General features: G+C 35.9%; 1 protein-coding gene across 2 annotated transcripts in view; it reads left to right on the forward strand.

The window, feature by feature from the left end:
* Nucleotides 1–24,530, forward strand: part of LOC147399567 (DExH-box ATP-dependent RNA helicase DExH11-like) — a 26,128-nt gene continuing 1,598 nt past the window's right edge. The window contains exons 1-24 of one of the 2 annotated variants that reach the window (XR_015179087.1): nt 1–283; nt 4,655–4,912; nt 5,047–5,307; nt 5,416–5,484; nt 5,872–5,950; nt 6,279–6,460; nt 6,657–6,764; nt 7,677–7,778; nt 8,077–8,277; nt 8,422–8,532; nt 8,917–8,984; nt 9,198–9,555; nt 9,741–9,896; nt 9,988–10,098; nt 10,763–10,816; nt 11,256–11,513; nt 12,750–12,859; nt 13,373–13,526; nt 14,244–14,688; nt 16,560–16,774; nt 16,922–17,160; nt 18,399–18,525; nt 18,619–18,998; nt 19,125–24,274. Coding sequence is in view for 1 of the 2 variants with exons in the window: in XM_086444978.1 (XP_086301104.1) it covers nt 149–283; nt 4,655–4,912; nt 5,047–5,307; nt 5,416–5,484; nt 5,872–5,950; nt 6,279–6,460; nt 6,657–6,764; nt 7,677–7,778; nt 8,077–8,277; nt 8,422–8,532; nt 8,917–8,984; nt 9,198–9,555; nt 9,741–9,896; nt 9,988–10,098; nt 10,763–10,816; nt 11,256–11,513; nt 12,750–12,859; nt 13,373–13,526; nt 14,244–14,688; nt 16,560–16,774; nt 16,922–17,160; nt 18,399–18,525; nt 18,619–18,831 (4,014 nt within the window). In the remaining variant the exon portion in view is untranslated. Of the gene's footprint in view, nt 284–4,654; nt 4,913–5,046; nt 5,308–5,415; nt 5,485–5,871; nt 5,951–6,278; nt 6,461–6,656; nt 6,765–7,676; nt 7,779–8,076; nt 8,278–8,421; nt 8,533–8,916; nt 8,985–9,197; nt 9,556–9,740; nt 9,897–9,987; nt 10,099–10,762; nt 10,817–11,255; nt 11,514–12,749; nt 12,860–13,372; nt 13,527–14,243; nt 14,689–16,559; nt 16,775–16,921; nt 17,161–18,398; nt 18,526–18,618; nt 24,275–24,530 lie in introns of those variants that run through there. The other variant, XM_086444978.1, reaches the window with a different exon arrangement.

The following is a 24,530-nucleotide window of genomic DNA, read 5'->3' on the forward strand; positions in this document are numbered from 1 at the left end:
CTTTCCCCAATTCGCACTCAAAGCCCGCGAAAAAGTTCATCTTCGAAAGGAGGGAATTGCCCATGTTAATTGCAGAAGAACTGAGGCACAGTTCAACACACAGGGCAACGTGTGTTAGTTGCAGAAGAACTGAAGCACAGTTCCAGCCATGGATCGGATCGTCACATCGAATGATTTCGCCTTCAGAATCGGATTCACTGGTTACAGTGGACATCTCAGACTCGAGCCTCTCCAGCCAGTTGAAGGCTCCAACCCTCTCAACTCTATCTTTGATTTAATCCTCGTTAGTGTTCTTCTCCTTCAAATATTTGTTTAAATTATATCTCTAAATGCAATCTCTCTATTATAATTCTCTCTGTGTTTGTGTTCTTGTGCAATCTATGGTTGTCTAGGGTTCGAGTTCGAAGTCTTTGTTTTGTACAATTAGGTTAACTAATTTTAGAAGCTCAAATTAACTAGATGGAACTTGCGGTTACCATCCTTGCTGTTGTGCGGAAACGTGCAACAAATCAAATGAACAACAAGCAAGAAACTAAATGCAAACGAAAAGAAGGAAAAACAGAAAGACAGAAGACACAAATTTCGTGGTTTGGCAAGATGCCTACGTCCACGGGCAGCGATGATGGATCCACTATTTTCAACGAGATTTCTACAATGAACATACGGAAACCCTAGTCCCCTGTTACACACCTTTGCTCTCTCTCTGTCTCTCTGGCGGCTCTCTTTCTTACAAGATTAGAAGGAACCCTAACAATACTGTTATGTGCCTAGAAATTATTATCATGTATCAAGATTTGATGCATCTTGATGTATTTTATTTTAATTATTTTAAAGTTTCAATTAGTTAAAGAGTCTTAGGTAATGGGTAAGGGTAGTTATGAATTGTGTAGGAGTTATGTAGTTATGGTTATGGGACGGTTACTTGAATGAATAGGAGAGTGGGTAGTTTGGATAAGTGAGTTGTTAAGGTAATGTTTCTTTGTATTTAAATTCATTATGAGATTAATGAAATTATGGAGAGAAATTATTATTAAGATCCTATTGGATTTTGGAGATTCACCATCTCGAATTGGTGGCTTAGGAGGTCCAATCTCCCATCGAACGAGATCAATCTCAATGTTTTTCTTCTTTTTTAATTATTTTTGTAAGTGGGTACGTAACATTGGTGTCAGAGTAGTAGATTCTGGAATGGCGGAAGGAACACGAAATGCCAAACCCGATGAGATGATGGGTTTTTTAAAGGAAACCACAGAGATCCATGGGAAGATGCTTAATGAGTTAGTGATGAAGGTTTCACGTTTGGACACCAAAATTGAGCACTTCTCTAAAGAACAAGGCAAGGAGATAGGGGAGAGTTCCAGCAAGACAATTAACAAACCCGGTGAACCTCATCAATTTGATGTTGACAAGGGAATTCAAACTCGGACAGTATGCCTGAAATTTCCAAGGTTTACTGGGGTGGATCCAGATGGTTGACTTTATAGGGCAGAGCAATTCTTTTTACATCAGCAAACACCCTCCACGCAAAGGATACTTATAGCTTCCTTTCACATGGAAGGGAAGGCACTCCAATGGTTTTGTTGGATGGAACGGTCGGGAGCGATTTTAGATTGGGATTCTTTTGCTTCTGCCTTGCAAGTTAGACTCGGCTCTTCACCATACGAGGATCCAACGACTATGCTGTCTAAACTGCGACAAACGTCTTTGGTGGAGCTGTTTTGTGGGAGGGCTGAAGGAAGAAATTTGTTTGAGTGTTCAGATGTTGAAACCAACAACACTCACTGATGCGATTGGCCTCGCTTGCATGCAAGAAGAAAAAATATTGCCTCGAAAACAGCTGAACAACCCTACAAACGACACCAACACAATCGTTCCTTCAGGAAAATCATTATCGGTTTCTCTCAAAAGACTCTCACTTGTAGAGATGAAAGAGCGTAGAGGTTACAGGTTACGTTTTAATTGCGATGAGAAATTCTCCCATGGCCATAAATGTAAAGTTCAGCAACTTTTCCTTTTAGAGGGGAATTGGCCAGAGGAAATGGACGAAACCGGCAAGCGAGATGATAGAAATGAAATTGAAGATGAAGGGAGAGGGAATACTTTCTAGATTGAAACCTTGAGGACAAGGTTTTTTACAAGGGGTAGAGAATGTTATGTGCCTAGAAATTATTATCTTGTATCAAGATTTGATGCATCTTGATGTATTTTATTTTAATTGTTTTAGAGTTTCAATTAGTTAAAGAGTCTTAGGTAATGGGTAAGGGTAATTACGAATTGTGTAGGAGTTATGTAGTTATGGTTATGGGATAGTTACTTGAATGAATAGGAGAGTGGGTAGTTAAGGTAGTGTTTCTTTGTATTTAAATTCATTATGAGATTAATGAAAATATGGAGAGAAATTATTATTAAGATCCCATTGGATTTTGGAGATTCACCATCTCGAATTGGTGGTTTAGGAGGTCCGATCTCCCTCGAACGAGATCAATCTCAATGTTTTTCTTCTTTTTTAATTATTTTTATGATCCGATTTAAGTGGGTACGTAACAAATGCCCTTTATATACTTAGGGTTACAAAGAATAGAAAATGGGTCGAATAAAAAACCAAATCAAATGGGTCCAATATTTCGGCAGGGGGTGAAGCCCCCCGTCCCCTGGTGGTGGGGACACCCCACACATTACCAATTAATCGGGTCAAATGGGTCGTCAAGAATCCTGATTGAATCCATGACAATTTCCAACACTTACTGTTTTAATGGAATTCTCAAAACAATGAACCATAGATCTCTTTCCTCGGGATACATAACTGCACATCCCCCCATAAAAGATGTGCAATTGTGTATCCCGAGGAAAAGATATATGGTTCCGTGTATGTGCCATGTTAGCCAAGTATTGACTGAGTAAAGACTTTCTAGTTAGAAAATCATTATTCCTAAACAATTTATCTAACTGTAATTTTAGAAGCCTTCGTTGTCGAGAACGAGGTAGAGTGGTGAACTGATTCGAGTGTGACTCATCACATCACCAGTCAAAGAAATGCCTTGAAGACCTTCGAATTTGTGGGGGTTGGCATGAATTTGTTTATGGGCAACTTTTCGACTTCCAAAGTGGTTGGAAAGGGAACCATCAATTAGGCGTGTAGGAAGGCCAACATGTTATTTACAAATTGCAAAAGGGAGATTATCTCCTGATAACCTGAAAACCAAAAATATTTCTATTTGAGATGACCTTAGGTATTAGTCTTTCGAAAGCTTCTACTACAACAACCAAAATGAATAGGAGAAGGGATAATGATCACCTTGCCTAAGACCTCAAACTCTTATAGTAGTCTGCATGGCTTCCCTTAACTAAGATCTCCTATGAAGGAGATGAGATGCACTTCATGATTCAATTAAACCAACTCAACTCAAAATGAATGGGAAAGGGAGTAATGGGTCACCTTGCCTAAGACCTCTAGAGCTCTTAAAGTAGCCTGCATGGTTCAAAGATCGAATATAAAGGAAATGAGATGCACTTCATGATCCAATTAGACCACCTCTAATCAAAACCCCTACCACCCAATAGGAACTTGAGGAAAATTCAGTTCACATGGACGTAGGCCTTATCAAGGTAAATCTTGCATATAATCCTAGGAATCTTGGGTCTCGGTCTAGAATCAATACATTCATTCACACTGAGCACCAGTCTAGGATTTGACTATCCTTGATGAATTCTTCTTGTTGTGGACTAGTTACTGTTGAGATCACCGTTTTGAGATTGATTGCCAACATAGTTGATATGATCTTATACATGTATTTTATTAGGTTGATTGGTCTGAAGTTGACGATATCTTCACCACCAAACTTCTTTGGGATTAGAGTCACAAAAGTATTATAAGAGTAGAAATCAAAGAATCCTTTTTCATGATAATCTTCAACTACTAACAAGAGATCATCTTTGATAATATCCCAATAGGCTTTAAAGAAAGATAGAGAAACCATTCAGCCTTGGAGATTTTTCCCTGACATCCTCATTATAACCTGGTAAACCTCCTTTTCTTCAAACAGTCTTTCTAACCACTTTTTCTGCTTCTTAGAAATACTCCTAGACTTTAGGTTATCCAAGCATGGGTGATTAACAAATTGATGAAGGATGGAGAGGGAAACAGGCCTGTAATTAAAATAAAATAGAATATGAAAACTAAACTATGGCCCAAATAGGACATGCCCATGATCTCTTATGTCTCCATCACAAAATTCTCGGAAGTTGTTCAAAAATTGCTTATTTTAGGGTGGAGGATTTTTTTTTTTTTTTTTGGTGGTAAATTGGAAGTGAACAATTGGCAATCTTCGACGAGAGTTGGCATTTCTGGGCAGAAAACTATATCAAACATCATATTGACAAATGACAGACTCTTCCTTCCAAAAGACTAAATAGGCAATCCAAATTTAAAACCCAGTTTTCACTACATGGTTCATGGCAGTTGATAATCATTTCTGGGTCATATCTGATGAAAAACCAAATTTTGATTAAACAGTATTGAATTGCTCATCCAATTGGGTGCCCAAACAGTCCCTTTTTGGCAGAATCAGTCCTCCCTTATTGTTATTGTTACTGTTCAGCCCGTTGTTAATATTATTGTTGTTGTTGTTTATTATTGGTTTCTCTTTTATTTCAGCCGTCAGCATTTGCACCTGAAACACCTGAATCCATAAAAAAACATTTGGAGGAGAAATATCTTTCACCGGAATTAGACCCTGATGAGTTCCCCCCAGAAAAATCTGGACGGCAGTGGGATTTTGATTGGTTCGATAGGGCAAAGGTATATTTAGAGCCATCATTGCCACGATCTATGGTGGTTCCCTCATGGGAATTACCATTCAGGCGATTGAAGAAAGGAGACACCGGAGAAAAATGGGAACCCAATTCAATGCAGGTATGCTTGACTTGCCTTTTCTCACACACTAACACAGTGCTTAGCCTAATTCGATGGATCAACACTACAACTGATTTCATATACTACTATTTTTTATTTTGGTCTGATGGTTGGATTTTGCATGTTATCCCTAGGTAGATATATCGGAACTAATGGGAGGAGCCAAAGATTCGGGGCCTTTGCCACGCATGCCAGGACCTGCAAAGGATTTTGTAAGGGGAAGCTTGAGCAACCGTCCTTTTCGTCCTGGAGGTTTGGATGTTTCTCAATCTTCTGAAAGAATATTTCCCGAGGGTGCTCATAGTGGTGATTGGGTGCGTGAAATTCTTGATGGTGGTCCTACTCAGGCTACTCCACCTGGCCTTAAGAAAGGATTGGATCTCGGTGATCTCAAGGTACAATGGTTTTGGTCAGGTTAACATGAAAAATTGACAAAGAATGACTATTTTTTCAATTGTCATACACTTACTGGACATATTTGCTTCTATGTTCAACTTCTATAGGAATATCCAAGCTCGTGGAATATTATCGAGGAGCAAAGTGTGGCCAAGAGTGTATCTGATGAAAAGCTGGTCAGTTGTTATTAGCAATATTATGATTTTCCAGCTTTATAGTTTATATATTGTTGTAAGTCCATTCCTATTTGTTGATGCAAGCTGTTCAAATAGTACTCTAGACTTCCTATCCCAAAAGAAAAATCTAGGGCTGTACTTGTTCTGTGTGAGCATTATTCAGTCTCTCTTTCTCTCTCTCTCTCTCTCTCTCTCTCTCTCTCACACACACACACACACACACATGCACGCACATTTTGGCAATGAATCTGGATCTTATGTCTTGGAATTCATGTACTCACTCTTTTAGCTTCTCATACAAATTATAGCTGCCCAGATTTTTACCCCAACAATGGTAATTTGACTTGATCTGTGACTCATGGTTTTAAGTATTTGTTTCATCTGCAGGGTAGGCTGTCTGTGCAATTTGATGACTTATTCAAGAAAGCTTGGGAAGATGAGGTTGTTGAAGAGCCACATGAAGATGGTATATTAGATTTTTACTTAAATTATTTGCTGCAGGATACCCATGCTTCTAAAATACTCTATCTTAGGGCACATAATTGTGAAGTGGATTTTTGGTGTTTGGCAAGTTAAAGTGGCGATCTTTCTCTGTCTTGAAATTCCTATATTTAGTTTGAGCTCCATAGACTATAGTTGTCATGCCTTTGCTGTCACTTGATTTTAGCTGAAGTTCACAAAAGTTTGGTACATCCGTACATCGTAGAACATGGTTTGCAGGAACACTAAACCTGCAAAATTGATTTGCTAGACAGATTTTCTCTTTACTTACTAATATAAATGTTGATGTGAAGGTTATTTGTCTGATGTGGAGTCTACGAATCTGGAAATTGAAATGGAAAAGGAAGTCAATGCAGTTAATGATGTTACTGATACTGAATCCTTAGTGTTAGATGAGATACTGTCGGCTGATCCAGTAGAATTAACATCAAGGTCAGATGGAACTAGTGATATTGTTGGACAGCAGCAGAAAGAGGTATTTACTTGCACCTTTAGCATTTTATGCCTTCGTTTTTGCTACTTTTCATTACTATGACAATCAGTGTACATATGGGCTTTCCTCCCGCAACCCATTTTGGTATTTGTTTCTCTTCAAAATCTTGCTTTAAATATTCTTTGCTTTATATCAAATCCTTTGGTTATCCCGTTATGGATTTCTTTGTTATCTTTAGGCTTGGGCTGTCAGTGGAGGGAATGAAGGGGTTGCAGATTGTTTCGATGAACTTGTTCCTGATATGGCCCTTGATTTTCCCTTTGACTTGGATACATTCCAAAAGGAGGTACTGATCTATTCCTATTTTACTTTACAATAATGGAGGATATAGTTTTGTTATTTGGATGTGGTTAGAATTTTATGTTTGGAAATATGATATTGTGCAGAAAGTTAAAGGATCGGCATTTTCACTCAACCTTATTATATCATGCATGTAGATTCCGCATACCTTGAGGTCAGAACCTGTCTTGAGTCTTGATCCCCTCACCAGCTTGCATCACCCCAACCCACACAAAAAAATAAATAAATGAAGTGAAATAAAAATACAACTAAATAAATAAATATATATATATATATATATTAAAGAGAGAAAAAAAAAATACTTGTTTCATTGCTCTTTCACTTATATTAGTGCAGAAGTAGTTCCATTCATTCATGATGCCATTAAACAATGCTCTTTTTAATTCTTTTCTTGCTTGAAATCTTTTTTTTTTTTTTTTTAATATCTGAGATGATTCTTAAAAGCTCCATCTGGTGTAATTTGACTCAAATGAAACCCTTAATGCTACGAATTCTCAAATGGAGAATAAGAATATATATTTCTTTAGGTATGTATGCTGGTATCCAAACTTCAGGGCCTCATGAATGTCAACCAATTGAGCTTTGTTAGATTGTGCCCTGCAAGGCTAGTTTTGTTGTATCTTGTGTAGTTGGCTCTATTGTGGAAAATACTGGATTTAGACCTCTTTCTGATTGATTAATGTAATATGTGTTTTTTAATATTGTAAGGGTTCTCCCTAAAAGATCTGAAGGATTCTAAAATTTGTAATACATCATCTTCTTCATTATATTAAAATTCTTGCAGCATATTTATCTGTCAGGCTTATCCGAAAAAAATAAAAATAAATCTATCAGTAAGTCGTGTCATGTTAGCAAAAATAAGTTTTTCATTTTTCTTATTTCTCTTTTATAATTGCAGGCTATCTATTATCTTGAAAAAGGGGAATCTGTTTTTGTAGCTGCTCATACATCTGCTGGAAAGACTGTTGTTGCAGAATATGCATTTGCTTTAGCATCAAAAGTATGCTTTCAGTCTGACATCTCATCCTCATTTACGGTTGTGTTTTGTTTTTTATGAATCTGGACTTTATGGAACTTCAATTCTCGCAGATTTTATCCTGTCTTGCGGCTTTTGCTCCCCCCCCCCCCCCCCCCCCCCTCTCTATCTTCCCTCCAACACACACACACAAAAAAAAACTAAAAACGAAGAAAGTACTAGATTTTTATTTATCTAGTTCCATAGGAGTTTCTCTTGTTCATGTTTTTATTGAAGTCATACATTCTTTGTTCAATGATTTAAAATATATTTTGTTATGCAGCATTGTACACGAGCTGTTTATACGGCTCCCATTAAAACCATCAGCAACCAGAAATACAGAGATTTCTGTGGAAAATTTGATGTTGGTCTTCTTACTGGTGATGTTAGCCTGAGGCCTGAGGCATCTTGCTTAATCATGACTACCGAAATATTAAGGTCAATGCTGTACAGAGGTGCTGATATCATACGCGATATTGAATGGGTAAAGGGGTTCGTTTTGTATGGTATCTTACTCCATTTTGATATATTATTCCCTTATATATTGTAGTGCCATTTTCCAGATTTCTGCTCCTTTTTAGATGGATCCCTTAAATTATCTTTGGTTTCTGGGTATTTGGAGATATAGGTTATATTTGATGAAGTGCACTATGTCAATGATGTTGAGAGAGGTGTTGTTTGGGAAGAAGTAATTATCATGCTTCCAAGGCATGTCAATATCATCCTACTTTCAGCAACAGTATGTTTTTCTTCATTTTATGTTTATATTTCTACTTTATATTGACATTTTTTTGCTTATATACATATATTTAACTTATATATAAACAAAATCTGCAGTTCCAAGTTCAGCACCATAGATACAGCTCTACATCCCATGAACTTAGTAGTCATGAGCTTAATTATTGGCTGATTTTTTGTGAGGATAATTTCCTCACCATAGAGATCATCCTCACAAAAAATCAGGTCATTCCAAATTTTTTAGCCCATATAGGACACAACACTTTGTCTAGAACTTTGTCCAAGGAACCCGACCATATATATATATATATATATGTATGTATGTATATGTTTTATTGTTTATTGAGTTTGCTGGTATATCTACTGGGGTGTTGATGTTTTATAGGTACCGAACACAGTAGAATTTGCCGACTGGATTGGTCGGACAAAGCAAAAGAAAATTCGTGTCACTGGGTAAGAAGTCATTTATGGTACCAAAAAGTCTTTTACCATCCTCAATAACTATGAAATCCTGTTAATTTTACTATATTCACAGTTTTATTTTTGCTAAGGTCCTGCTCATATTCCCCCATATGAAGAACTACAGTGGATTTTTTTTTTTTTTTGACATTGTCATCATTTTTTTAAACTCATTTTTCCAGCATGTTGGTTTGTGTTGGTTGTCAGGACCACAAAAAGACCTGTTCCTCTGGAACATTGTCTATTCTATTCTGGAGAACTATACAAAGTATGCGAGAATGAAAATTTTCAGCCTCTAGGATTTAGAGCGGTTAAAGATGCTTACAAGAAGAAAAATCCAAGTACAGCTGGAAGTGGTTCTGGAACATATTCAGGATCTGCACAAGCTCGGCAACAACGTGAAAATCCTAGTCGTGGTAAACAGCAGAAACATTCTGGACCCCAAACTGTAGGCAATTTTTCAGCGACAAATGGGGCGAACCAAAACAATTGGGGATCATGGAGATCAGAAGCTTCTTTGTGGCTGTTGCTTATAAACAAGCTTTCAAAGAAGTCCCTTTTACCTGTAAGGAAAAGATCTTCTTGAGATGGATGTGTGCCATCCCTATACTTTCTATTTCTTCCTTGAATGATATTTTGTTTTTTTGAAATGCATGACTCATGCTGCATACTGGAAATTACCACATCGATATATCGGTTATTTGTACAATGTGATAACTTACATAGTTCTGCCATGGCTTGTGACCCTAGGTGATTATTTTTTGCTTCTCAAAGAATCGTTGTGACAAATCAGCAGATAATTTGACTGGGACAGACCTTACAAGTAGGTCTGAGAAAAGTGATATTCGTGTATTCTGTGACAAAGCCTTTTCTCGCCTAAAGGGTTCGGACAGGAACCTTCCACAGGTTTTCTAGTGCTCAGACTAGTTCACTTTTCTAGTCTTATTAATTTAATAAACTTCAGGAGACAGATACAGTATATGAATATTTGCTACAGGTTGTCAGAGTTCAAAACCTTCTACGTAGAGGGATCGGTGTGCACCATGCGGGACTGCTTCCAATTGTTAAAGAAGTAGTTGAGATGCTCTTTTGCCGTGGTGTGATTAAGGTACTTCTCTGTACAAATTGCATGCCATAGCTGACTGAAATTTTGTGGTTGCATGTGAATTCTTGTCTTTTCATTCACACTCTCTAATCCAGCAAACAATGGGAAGATGTCTGAAACTCCCAATAGGATGGCCAAGAGGATGTTTCTGCAAAATGAAAGAACTTAAACAGATTTACGGTTCCAAAATATTACAAAATGAACAGATTGCTGTTCTTCCTATAAAATGGAATTCATGCATATTTACAAACACTCCAATTTGTAGGATATGGATATCATATAAAGCTAGCCGCTTATTGAGAGGTACCTACCTTGGTTAACCATAATACCAAAAATTGGTAGGCATTCTGAATGCCGACATTTATCACAGTTTGCTGCCTTACCCTTGCCCCATACACATCCCTTTGTATTTTGGTCAATTGGTCCTATCCTTCTCGAATCTTGCCATTTCCTGAGATTTTACCTGATATGGACATTGTTCGTGCTATTTGGGGTCTCTACATTGAGCATCTCTGTTTGTCTTTTATGAACAATTTCAATCTTACTGGTAATGCCCTGAAGAGTTTACATTTAAAGGTCCATTGATTTTGTTTTGGCATGCAGTTGAGTTGTTGTCATTGTTGGCAGGTTCTCAATTAATTATTATTTGCTTTTGTGCTTTATGTAGGTGTTATTTTCAACGGAGACATTTGCCATGGGGGTGAATGCCCCAGCCAGAACCGTAAGTCTTGTCTTGTTTGACAGCATGGATATGTTAATATTGTCCTTGTATTACACTTCTACTTGCTTCTATTGTATATATTTTCTAACCTTACGAGTTCGCAGTGGTGGATAAAAAAAATCTGCCACCATTGCCCCCCCTCAACCCCTCCCCAATTTTTTTTTTTCGACTCTTAGTTGCTCCCACAACTATTTTTTTTGCACTCTTAATTGTCCCTACAAAAAAATTTGTACTCTTGGACAAGGGAAAAAATAGGAAATTGATAGACTGAACTAATTTTAAACCATGTGCAATGCTCTTCATTCTTATAATGCATTTATTGTTCATCCTTACCCAAAAAAAAGTATCACATTTTTTTTATTATGTTACAACTTACTATATTATAAGGAGACATTGTATGACTTTAATCTCCATTCCTTTTTTTCCAATTTTCTTTCAGGTTGTCTTTGATTCTTTGAGGAAGTTTGATGGGAAAGAATTTAGACAATTAGTCCCTGGAGAATACACTCAAATGGCTGGTCGTGCTGGCAGGCGGGGACTTGATAAGATTGGTACAGTAGTTGTCATGTGTCGTGATGAAATCTTAGGCGAGACTGATTTGAAACATGTCATGGTTGGTAGTGCAACGAAGCTTGAATCTCAATTTCGATTGACCTATATCATGATCCTCCATCTCCTTCGTGTCGAAGAGTTGAAGGTACTTCAAAACTCAGTTATGTTTGCATAGAAGTTATGCTACCTGTAATTTTATTCTTAAAAATTGATGCATCTCCTACTGTCTAAAATTAGTTATCTAGTGTTTGTGTTGTGATTCATAATCATAAATCAAGTGGCATATTCTTGGCTTCTTCATTCTCTATATTGTGCTTTGTGTACAAATGAGTTTCACTGTGGTTTCCTTGATTTTAGTAATTGTGATTGCTCCATGGTTACAAATGCATGTCCATGTAATCATCCTCTTTTAAGGGGTCCAAGGGCTCATGCATCAGCTTTATTCAATGTCAATACAAGTTAGATCATTCAGGTTCAGTTGTAATCAAGTTCTTAAATGTCAGGCTGGATTTCTTACGGTTATGGTAGAAACTGATTTCATGATGGGTTCAATTTAACCAAGTGGACCTCCTTTTCTTAACGTATCATCAAAAAGCTGACTGCGGATATATATTGATTTTACATTTATGCTTTTGACGAGTAATTGAGGAAGAAGGTTTTTTTTTTAATGTTTGTTGTAATCCATTTCTATAAATGACTTAGCATCAAATATCTATGTGCAATTTAACAATGATCTTGTAGTTCTTTCTTAGTAGCTTAAATGTAGTCTACGATATAGATTTTTTTTTTATTGTAAAACATTGCGGTGTTATATCCATTTGTTCTATCAACTGTAGTCTATAGGGTCATGATCAAGGGTCTTAGTGTTGGTTGCTATGGGTCATATATATGTTGCCTTTTCTACATTCCAATATGAAATGGTTGTGCCAGAGAGATCCTTTATAATGATTTTGGAACTAATTTAAATATCTATTCCACTTTATCTGCTCATGGAACCCCCTTGGTTTTGATGCTGGACAGAGAGCAGTTTTGGATTAGAAAGAACATTAATGCATTTGACTCATTTTCTGTAGCCTGTGCAGTGTTAGCCACTTAATGCAACATGTGGAACCTATAATTAAAAATTAGTTTCATAAGTTATCTCATATTTCTCCAAATTAGGAACACGTCATGCTTAGTGACCATTCTCTCATCTTGTGTTGGAAGTTAAGATTGTTAGTAGTTGAAGCTGTAATCTCTTTGTCCATAGATGGATTTTTATGTCCCTGTACTTGCACTGAATTTTTTTTAGGTGAAAAAGTTATTTATAAGAATGACACACTTTTGAAGCTGGATGATCAAGTTGGTTGAAATGCTTTCTGATAGATAATCGTTATTGCAGGTGGAGGACATGTTGAAGAGAAGCTTTGCTGAATTCCATGCTCAAAAGAAACTTCCAGAACAACAACAAAAACTCATGCTGAAGCTTGCTCAACCTACAGTAACTATTGAGTGAGTTTCTCAAATTTTCCCCAATTAGATTCATAATTCTTCATTTTAGAATTAGTAATTAGTAATTCAATTTTATTGTATCAAACTATTGTCGGTGATTCTCTTTCCTCAAATGCCTCCTTGTTGATTGAGGTGCTTGGTTAGAGCCTACACATTTATTAATCATCCTTGATCTTCACCTCGACATCCCCATTGTCTCCTGTTCGACCTTTGTTTTGATTAGTCATAAACTGCCATTCAATTCCATCTTATATGCATTTTCAATTTTTTTTATTTTAATGAATATAATAGAGGTCAAGAAGACCTATCTCACAAAACCAAACACCAATCAACACCTGAGAAACAAACAAAGCTCACCTGAAACTTCGTTCTCTCATTACATATATACTGCATGGCCAACATTTTTGAAGGCTACTTTATAAATCTTGTGCAATTGTGTGAATTTCTTGTAGAACTAGCTACCTACTTTTCCATTTTAGCATAATACTTGAGGGATGTTTGTTTGCATTTCAGATGTATACACGGTGAACCTGCAATTGAGGAATACTATGATATGTCGACAGAGGCTGATAAACATAGAGATTTTGTATTAGAGAAGATCCTACAGTCCCATGCTGCCCAACAATTTCTTGTACCTGGAAGAGTGGTGGTCGTCAAATCACAATCAGTGAGTACCTATTTTTATTTTTTTTATATACCAAAAACGATTCCCTGAATACAATTTAGTCACATTAATTCAGTATTATTCATGGAATCTGGGACAATACTTGCATTTAATGGTGCTAGTTTTGTGTTGTGCCCATTTAAAGTTCCTGATTAGCATAATAACTAAGTTCTGATTCGGCAATTTTTTGGTGTGGGGTCACTTCGGTTTATTTCCGATAGATCCAGGAAAGTTTCTGAAAAATGCGGGGATTATAAAAATATATTTCTTCAAAATTTCATGAGTAATTTGGGATTAAATTACTGATTGGAAGAGTTGCTAATTAATTGCGTCTTTTCTTCACAAAAAAAAAAAACGGAGGTTTTTTTTACTATGAGGGTGAAATCATCTCTTCTTTCAGACTGGATTTGTGTCCTACAGTCACTTTTATTGCAAAGAGGATCTGGATATGGTGGATTGTACTTTGATGCCTCGGGAGGGGATGTTTAGATGTGTTCTGCTTGCATCTTGTAAAATATACTGTCCCAGACATTCTTGTATCCTAAATTATGTCCATTAGGTTAATTCTATTCAATCAGTAAGTTTCCCATGTTTGAATTTGTATTTATTTCGACACTGTAAGGTATATGGAGGATACAATCAATAAATTTGTTTCACAATCACTAGGAAATTCTTTCTAATACCTATATTTGCTTGATGTTTATCATTTACAAATGACAGGTCCAAGACCACTTACTTGGAGTAGTCCTGCAAAAACCTTCCACTAATAATAAACAATTTATTGTTCTGGTACTGCGACCTGATCTGACAACACCTATCCAAACTCCTTCAGCTAGTGATAAATCTCAAGAAGGAGGTTTATTCATGCTTCTTCCTAAACATAAACGTGGTCTAGATGAAGACTTCATTCCAGCTAGCGGTTCTCGCAAAGGATCGGGTGCCATCAATATAAAGTTACCACACCGTGGTAGTGCAGCTGGAGTGAATTATGAGGTTATGGAAATTGAACCTAAAGAGTTCTTAAGCATTTGCAATTGCAAAATAAATGTTGATCGAATTGGCCTTCTTGAAGAGGAAAGTAAAGCTGCATACTCAAAAACAGTTCAACAGCTTTTAAGTAAAAAATCTAATGGAAATAATTATCCTCCTGCTCTACATCCAAAAGGTATGGCTCCTGTTCTCTGAATATTCACTGTTTCTTTATAAGCTATGTGAAATGACTTGAATGTTGTACAAACTACAAGCTATGTATCTAGATCGTCATATTTTAAACATATTAATATGTTCATATAAGCACTAAGAAAATCATCCATTTATGAGTTAGTTGGCTACATTATTAATTTATCCATACCTATTTCAAAAAATAAAAATATATAATAACATGAATGCAATATTACTTAATAGTTTCTTAGCTAAGCAACTGTTTATGTGTTGAAGTTTGTGACATTATTATTTTCGTTTCTATTTGGAGAACTAAGTTCTTCACCATCAAGTTCTCAAATACTTGCACATTTGTGTAGCATAATCTTGTTGATATTCATTTCCACACTGCATGTGATTGTTTACTGTATTTTGATGACTCAATGAGTGTGTTTTAATGCGTATTTTATCATTTCCCACAATTTCAATAATATTTTCCTCAGTATTTTGTCATTTCCAAAAGTTGATTAATTTTCGCACTGATTGAAATATTTCCACAGAATATTCCCATTTCAGGTTGACCAAAATATACACTGAAATCGAAATTTAGTACCTTGGTTCTATGTAGCAATGACATGTTACTTCTAGTACTTTTGTTGTGGTAGACATGCTTGCAAACATGTGTCAACACACCCTGACAAACATCCTTACATGTTAAGTTTTGTCACTTTTTATTTCAATTATTTTCTATAAAAAGTGACATCTGAAAGGGTTGGTGCAATCCACCTCCATTGACCAATTTATTAAGTCAAGCACAACCATGGATCGATATTTGAAACGTACTTTCATTAAGATATGGTTGATATCTGTACACCAGCATTATAATGTTTTATTTTTTCATAAAAGGATTCTGGAGTTAAATGTTGCATTTTGGACGTGTCTGTTTTAATAAATGGACTTGTCAAAAAATATAATGCATGTGTATGGATGTGCTGGTGTTTCAGACTTCTCAATGGCATCGTGTGTCAGACACCTTGTAACAGTGTCAAACACCAACACAACTGTTGGTAACCTTGTTATGTTGGCTATATTTATGGTTTATAAGAAGGGGAATTTTCCCTCTATTTCAAAAATCAAGGTTATCTTGAGGTAACTTATAGATACATATTGTCACACAATTATGTGCAGTTAAGGCTATTCCTTTCAATCATTCTACCGTTCAATCAATCTACAAAGCCTTATCCCAACTATATGGGTTTAGCTACACAAATCCTGTTTTGCCATTCCACTCTTAGTGAGGCCATATTTTCTGTTAGATAGCTTGCCCTCGGCTCTTTTCTTACTACCTCCCTCAATGTCCTTTCAGACTTACTTTAATCCTTTACAGCTTGTGATGAAGGCCAAAAAGAGTATGGAGGTAGGCAGGTAGTGAGGAAGATCTGAAATCTTACACTCCAACAAAGTATTTTCACGAGAATCCTATTGTTATCCCTCTGCCAGTTTATTAGCAAGTAATCAGACATGGGAGTTTCTCAATCCCGAATGATGACCAGCTCTAATTGTTGAATGCTTGCAATGGAGTTCTTCAATATTTTCTGTAAAATCTAAAGCTGGAAGAGAAATGGCTGGCTTTACCAGGCCTAGTCACCCCTATGAAGAAGTCAAACTATAATTTGTCAGATTTCCCCTACATTACAAATTTAATCCATTCTCGTACGTTTCACACTTGTTGGTATTCACTTTTGGTTCAATAATTAATTATTAGCTATGAGAATAGTGGTTAGTGATGATTAAAACCCATGGTGTCAGAATGACAGTACTGGATTCTATTGATTTCAACTTCCCCTTAAATTTACTAGCTAAAGGTAAAGCTTTGTTATGGTGAGCCTATTTCAGATCTGAAGCTGAACGACATGGAGCTCGTGAATGTGTACAACAGATGGAACAGTATATTGCAAAAGATGGCTGAGAATAAGTGTCATGGATGCATAAAATTGCCGGAGCACACTGAATTACTAAGAACACTTAACAAGCACCGAGAAGAAGTTAATGCACTGAAGTATGAAATGTCAGATGAAGCACTTAAACAGATGCCGGAATTTCAGGGCAGAGTATGCTTTTCATGAACTTTTATCTCTGTTTCCTTTTTGCATGGTTTCTGGGTTGTAATAAATAGATTCCCTCACATAAATTTTTCTCAGGAACACAAATGCACTCTATATAGTTATCACTAACACCCTATAATTTTACTCTTGCAGATAGATGTGCTGAAGATAATTGGATGTATAGATGCTGACCTTGTTGTTCGGATCAAGGGTCGCGTAGCTTGTGAGATGAATTCTGGGGAAGAGTTGATATCCACAGAGTGCTTGTTTGAGAACCAATTGGATGACCTGGAACCAGAAGAAGCTGTAGCACTCATGTCTGCCCTTGTATTTCAGCAGCGGAACACTTCCGAACCCTCACTTACTCAAAAGCTGGCTCTAGCAAAATCGAGGTTATTTCCATTTTATATCAAGGAATAGAATGGGTTTTTTGCTTCTATAATTGAAGTTTATAAATAATGCTACTTGGTGGTGTAAATTGCCAGGTTCGTTATTGTTTGCCATTATAATAGTATGAATCAGACTCACTCCATCACCTAATATTCAGAAATGTTTAAATTAAAAAAAACAATATTAAATTTGAATTTAAATTTGTTGTTTTTATTTTATTTATTTATTCTTAAATAACAGAAATATCTGTGGAAGACGTACATTATTTTCAACCATAACCCCCAAGTGAAGAATATTACAGTGAGAAGTACCTTAAAATAAGATAATTCACTGATTTATTTTCTATTATCTTCTTGCTGTTATTTGTTTTTTTAGAACCAAGGTATACAGGCCTCTTAGAGAACCCGACTAATCCTTGGGGTACGTGCAGTCCCCTCCCCTCACATGCATTTATTGTAATTCATTAATCTGTCCAGAAATTTGTGGCTTTATTAGTCCTATCTACAAGTGCCTGTAATCAATAGTTCACAAATCTTAGAAGTTGGATTTCTGGCATCTTGGGTAGGTTAACAGTGATTAATCTGCAAATCTTGTGTTTAGACATGCACAACGTTTTTTTATTCTTGGCTAGGAAAGTGAGATTAGTTGGTAAAAGATGGTTGGATCCTTTGTAATCAAGGAGGGTCATCTTGACCTTTCCCATGATTCTAATAAAATTTATGTTCATAAAAAAATAAAAATAAAAAACTGATCCTTGTGGGACTGTTTTCTATCTAAAATCCGAGTTCTTGGTATTTTTGTGGTTATTCAGAACTGAGGTTAAGTACCTTCTGTTTTGAGACACTTGGATGAGTCCAGGCTTGGTTGAATTCTGGGGATTGAGTTTCCCTAGTTTTTGCACAATTGGGGGCTTCAATCATCTTTAAAAAGCATTTACTTGTCCATAAGCTTTGGTTCAAACTTTTTCCAAATTGAAGTTAGTTTAATCCACATTAGTCCTCAGAGAAGTTATAATTTCCAGCAGATTGAAGGCATTGAGTTGGTTTAAACAGATGAAGTTCATAGATAACATAATGTGTTTCCATTGTTTTTGTTTTAGTTGTAAAGTGAACTTTAATATCATGTTATCTTTACAATTATATTCTTTCTTATCTTTACAATTAGATTCTTTCTGGGTTTAAATTCAATTTCATATTTTTCTTGTTCATTGAATCTAAACTCACATATGCATCCAAATTAGATTGTATGATACAGCAATCAGACTTGGGGAGCTTCAAGCGCAGTTCAACCTACCAATAAACCCTGAGGAGTATGCACAAGACAATCTCAAGTTCGGTCTAGTTGAAGTTGTTTATGAATGGGCAAAGGTTCATTTTCAAGTGTAGACATTAATATTCTGTAGAGCCCCGTTGCTTATTTTTTTTACCAACTCGACATTTTCATTTTTTTTTCCATGGCAGGGTACACCCTTTGCGGATATTTGTGAGCTCACAGACGTTCCTGAAGGTATGATTGTGAGGACCATTGTCCGATTGGATGAGACGTGCCGTGAATTCAAGAATGCTGCAGCAATCATGGGTAACTCAGCTCTCTACAAAAAAATGGAAACGGCTTCCAATGCAATCAAACGCGACATTGTTTTTGCAGCTAGTTTGTACATCACCGGAGTTTAATGTGTCTGCCAAGTTCATCTCTACTTATTTTACTCTCTGAAGAGCAATGGAACGATAGTTCACATCAATAGGCTGACTCGATGTAGAATCACTTGCTGTGGAACTCAAAGTAGGAAAAGGTGGGGCAATTTTAGATACTTTTCTTGGTTGGGAGGTAACCCGAACAGGTTGGACATTACTCGCAACAATTGTAAATTTCATTGGTGATGTTAGAGCCTCACCATTTTATTTCTTAGGTGTAAATTTCTGAACTCCTTTTGGATTTGAAACCCTAATGCAAATCCGAATGTCAGGTACACTTTCTAGCTGCTAACCCACAAATGTTTGGCACGCTGGGTGACATCCATGTAGTCTGATCCGGTAAAAAGATCTTCCATAAAAGAAATAACTCAAAAGCAGACAAGGAAGTCATGATCTATCAGTAATGGATTCTCTCGGCCTTGATGCAACTTATTTTCTTGGCATCACTCTGTTGATACACCACCTGGCAAGGTTCAAAATCTGTTCACCTACTAATTACTAGTCACTAAACCTCTTGCTTTAAAAAAATGTACCCTTAATGATTTTCTGACTCAAAAATTTTCACTCAGCTTGCACTTGGCTGATGTGGCAAGGGCACATAACTGCTAATCGTTTTCCTTGTGTATCCCAAAGAGAAAGATCTATGGTTCTGTGCCCTTGCAACATCAGCTGCGTACGGACCGAGTGAAAATTTTCAAGCCAGTAAATCATGATTCAAAAATGTATTCGATACAAGTTGGTGGGATGACCAAAGGTTGAGATGTGGTTTTACAAAATAAAAGAATCATGTAATACAATCAATATTCTTTTTTTGATTGGCATCTAATCAATATTCTTATATGGTAATGAGTTAATGGAAAATTTTGATAGACATTTGTGAAGGCCTGAGGGGTGTTATGCCTCAACCGAAAGAGTGCTGATTTTGTAACGCAACCTTACAAGGTAACTCACTGACAAGGCAAGTGCAAGAATCATTGATTTTTTTCCCTTCAGAATACACAACTGCACATGTTTTATGAGTTTTTGAGTCATCGTCAGGTTGAGTTATAAAATCATTACACGAATTCAAATCTTGTTGAATCTACTTTTACTTTGATTACTAAGGGTCTGTTTTTTACAGAAACCAGCTTTAGCTCCAGAAACTGGTTTCTAGAAAAAGCAGAAATCCGGAGTCTGAAAAGTCATATCTAGCAGAAGCTTGTTCGTTACATAAGCACAGAAACTAGAAAAGCATATTCGTTTGATAGCTTTTTATTACTGGATTCTGATAAAATAATCAAAATACCCCTAATGTTGATAATGCACTTAGAATGCATAAAAAATTATCAAAATACTTTAATAAATATATAATTACACTAAATACATATATAAATGTAATAAATTTCTTTAATAGGTTTGAATAGGTAAACGTGATATTTCTATTTGATAATTTAATCGGAAATTACCTTCAACCAAGAGTTCCACCAGTCATCGCTCGCTAATACCTTATTGTTAGCAGCATCGTAGCCCACACCACTACATGCTTTTAGCTTAATCCATCTAGTCCACATAGCTTTACTTTTATCCCAGTGATTCTTATGTTGCTTCTTAGTGTAATTGAGTCTCGTCTGTTTGGAATTGTTTCATTAAAGATGAGTATCCCGATACATTCAATGAAGTACCGGGTCTTTTTCCCTTCTTAACTAATTCCACGCAGATATCAACACAAATCTTATGAAGATAGGGTGTCCATCTTGCGGAATCAATTTTTGACTCTGTTTCTTTTGGTTCTGTTACTTTTTGTCTAGGCATCTGCAATTTAAATATTCATTTAAAAAAATAATAGATAAGGAATAATCAATAAATCGTAACAAATCAAAAATTTATCTTTAAAAATGTCAAGAAATCTAATCCATCAATTCATAAAGCAAATAACTATATAAATTTGCATTTATCTATATAAATTCCGCATGTGAGATGAGTTTAAACAAAAAATTGCATTATTCAAATTAATTTCGAAAATGGTAATTTATTATTTTCAGAAATAAGTTTTTTAACCAAATGGTCTAAAAAATGAACAATTCTACATTTTTCATACAAAAATTGTTGTTTTCCTTTCTTCTACCTTTTTACCATTCTTACCCTTCACATTTATCAATACCCTACTCTTTTATATAATAAAGATAGGAGGTGTATAAATGTAATTTGAATATAAGTTAAAAGAAGGGTTATTAGTACTTTCAATATAAAGTTAAAAAACTGGTATTTTGAGTTCAAAAAATTGCAAAAAGTGAGTATTGTTTACATAAAGGACTGTTTAAATAAAAAATAAAAAAAAATCTGAACACATGGTTGGGTGAGTATTGTTTGCATAAAGGAAAATGCAATTTAAACGTGGCTAAAATTGCTAAACTTACCCTGAAATCACAAAAATCAACAAAGAGAGAGAGAATCTAAAAAGAAAGGTAGAATCAACACTAAAATTACACTATAGGAAGGTTTTTAGTTGTACCTTAGCTAAGATTGTAAACTTGCATCCTCATAATAAAAAGAAAGAGATGAATCCCCAAAGTGGTAGATCCATAAAATTAATCACATTATCCTACACCTTACTTTAAATTTGATGGAAAGGAAACAATTGTACAATTTCTACCTTGAGCATAACCCAAGCATGGTTTTAAATGTTTTCCAACAATGGTGAGTTTAAACCCAATTAAAATCAAACCCAACTTCAAAAAATAAAATAAAAATTGTAAGAAGGGTCGAGACCTAGTGTTAGGAGACAATGACAGTTTTTACTTTAAAAAGTGATATTGTCATGTGAGGAATTATGTCTAAATATATGTAATTTAGCTAGTACAGTTATTAGCAAGTGTTAGGAGCTTATTTGGCCGAACCCAATTCTATATAAGTATTGAACAACCCATGTGCACAGAATTAACTTGTTTTGCTTTGTTGGTATTTGGTATTAAAACTCTTAAGGAGTTTGTTCATAAGCTTTGCACATACCACTACGAATTTTCTTTTCAATGCATTTGGTTCACCTACCTCCTCATAAGTTCCAGATTGTCCAAAAATATACTTGGAGAAGAATAGCAAAAATCATAACTTAAAACCAAGCTTCAAATCTCAACGAGGAACTCAACAACCCAAAAATAGTAGAACAACCTATCTTTTTTATCAATCCCACACCAATCCAATCCAAGTTTTCAACAGAATCATTGAAGAAAATAACAAATTCAATCAGAAAATTAGCAAAAGCTTCAAACATCATGAAGAAACTCAACCACAAATCCTGAACGTATAACAATCATCAATTTCCAGCTTTTTTTACCCATTCCACACCTATCCAATTACAATTTTAAACAAACACAAAAACAACTAGAAATCCCATAGAAATCAGAAAACTTGTCATCCAAAGCTACAAACAATATAAATAAACTCACCCACAACGAAAATCCAATATAATCAAAAGAGATTTCCATGCTTTTAGATTCAATCCCAATAGCAAAATCAATTCAAGTTTTTGACAGAAAACATTAAATAAAATAAAATTCGTGAAAATGTAGGGATACAAGTTGCAAGTTGTTCATTTTTTCTATCAAACCCAACCCCAACAAGACCCATAAATTAGTTGCAGGAGATCCCATAGTTTTTTGTTTTGATTTGGAGTGGAGAGGGTGAGAGAAAGGTATAACACTGAGGCAACAAAATCGAGAGCAAAGAGTGGAGATTTTACCTTCGTGAGAGATGAGGAAACCCAAGATTCGTGATCTGTAGAGAGTGTTGAGCAATCGATTTGTGTGAGTCGAGAGATATCGATTTGTGTGAGTCAAGAGAGATCTAAGAAGAAGGAAGCCGAGAGTGAGAGTAGAGAGTGACAAGGAGGGGTTTACCCTTGAGAGATCGATTTGTGTGAGCCAAGATTGAGAGTGGAGAGTGACGAGGAGGTGTTTACAGTCGTTCGAAGTAGATAACGAAATAGGGTTACGATTTTTTCGTTGGAAATAGAAAAAAAGATGAGGGGCTTTTTGGTCATTATTCCATAGCCGTTTTCGGTGTTCGGCTCTGTACAGAAGCAAATGAAAGAAGCCTCTCTCTAACATCTCTGAATAAGAGCTGATTTTTAACTTTTATTGATTTTCGTTAGAGCTAAAAGAGCTCAAACGATCATTGCTTATGGAGTTTTTTTGACTTAAAAGCTAAAAAAGTAAATTGAGCTGGCTTTTATATTCCAAACGAACAGCCCCTAATTACCTTACTTGCGACCCACGAAACACATAATTCGAATATATTTAGCACTCATGACCAAGAAAACATTTCAGTAATGTCATACATGATTTGGCAAAAATATGATTATTGGCTTCATGTGGTCTTAGGATACCAATTGTCACGGTCGTGCTGGATGCTTTGATGCTTCTACGGCATGAACAAATGCGATGACATAAGTTGAGTGTTCCACGTACTCAGCTTAAGGGCCGACAACAATGACGGAACGCCCCGAATAATCGACCCGTTTACCAAGCAGAGTCTCACGAAATCTTCCCTCTTTGCCTTCAATTACATCCGAAAACGACTTGTAAACTTTATTATGACCGTCCCTCATTGGTTGTCCGCGGATCCCATTATCAAGAAGTGTATCCACGGCTTCTTGTACTAATTTCTCCTGACACATTACTAATTCCCCTGGCGTAGATCTACTTGTTGTTAACCTTTGGGTTTTGGCTCAGGAGTCTCACGACAAACCTGTCTAGTATGATCCGGGACAGCCCATATGCCTCCTAGGGACTTTTCATTGAGTTCATACATTTGTTCCACATAGATTTGTTACAAATCTCAAGGACTTACTTTACAAATCTCGAGGTATTTTTTTATGGTGGATGAGGTTTAGTAAGACCTTTTTTTTTACTCACTACGTTAGTAAGGTTAGTAGGACTCTTTCGAAATATCCCTTCCAATAATTGTCCAGGTGGGTGACCTATGCAATGAATGGTCATGACTCATGAGCCTGGTACGAGAAATTATAGATTAGTCAAAGCAATGTGGACGGACTATAATATTAAACTACTACAAGCATTAGAACCATTGGATTACCATACAGTCAGATTTATTCGAATATCAATCTCAAACGACGTTTGTGGCTCTCCATCAAACAAACGGGTGAGATTGTATGATATTCCCTAGAGATATCACACATGTATGTATACTAAAAAAAAAATGCTCCATCCATCGTACACGTAGCTATATACAACTCGTCGCATGATTGAGCGAATAATTCTAGAGGTCTCCCGTCACGGAGCGAGGGAGAGAGGACGGATTTCGTTTGAAAAACGTAATTTGATTTATAGATGGACGAATTTCGATCTTTCTTGCTTCTGTGTTCTGATTCGATTGCTTCTTCGATCTGGTTCAGCAATCACTGCCTCTTCAATCTCGCTCTCAGGTACAATTTTCCTCTGTTTTTAACCATAGATTTTGATGGATTGATAGAACTTTGTTCTTCTAATAGGATATTAAATTATTAAAGTTTCAATCTTGGTTGAGTTTTAGTTTTTGCCATGTTAAGCTTGTTTATTTACGATCTCAAGTATAAAATATTGATTAGGATTTTTTTTTTTTTCAAATTTATTCTTCTGGCTGATCTGTTGATTTGGTATTAGATTTAGTAATTGTTGAACGGAATAGTAATTATTACTGGA

Source organism: Akebia trifoliata, chromosome 6, assembly GCF_017979445.1.
Source record: "Akebia trifoliata isolate Shusen 1 chromosome 6, ASM1797944v1, whole genome shotgun sequence".
Taxonomy (NCBI): Eukaryota; Viridiplantae; Streptophyta; class Magnoliopsida; order Ranunculales; family Lardizabalaceae; genus Akebia; species Akebia trifoliata.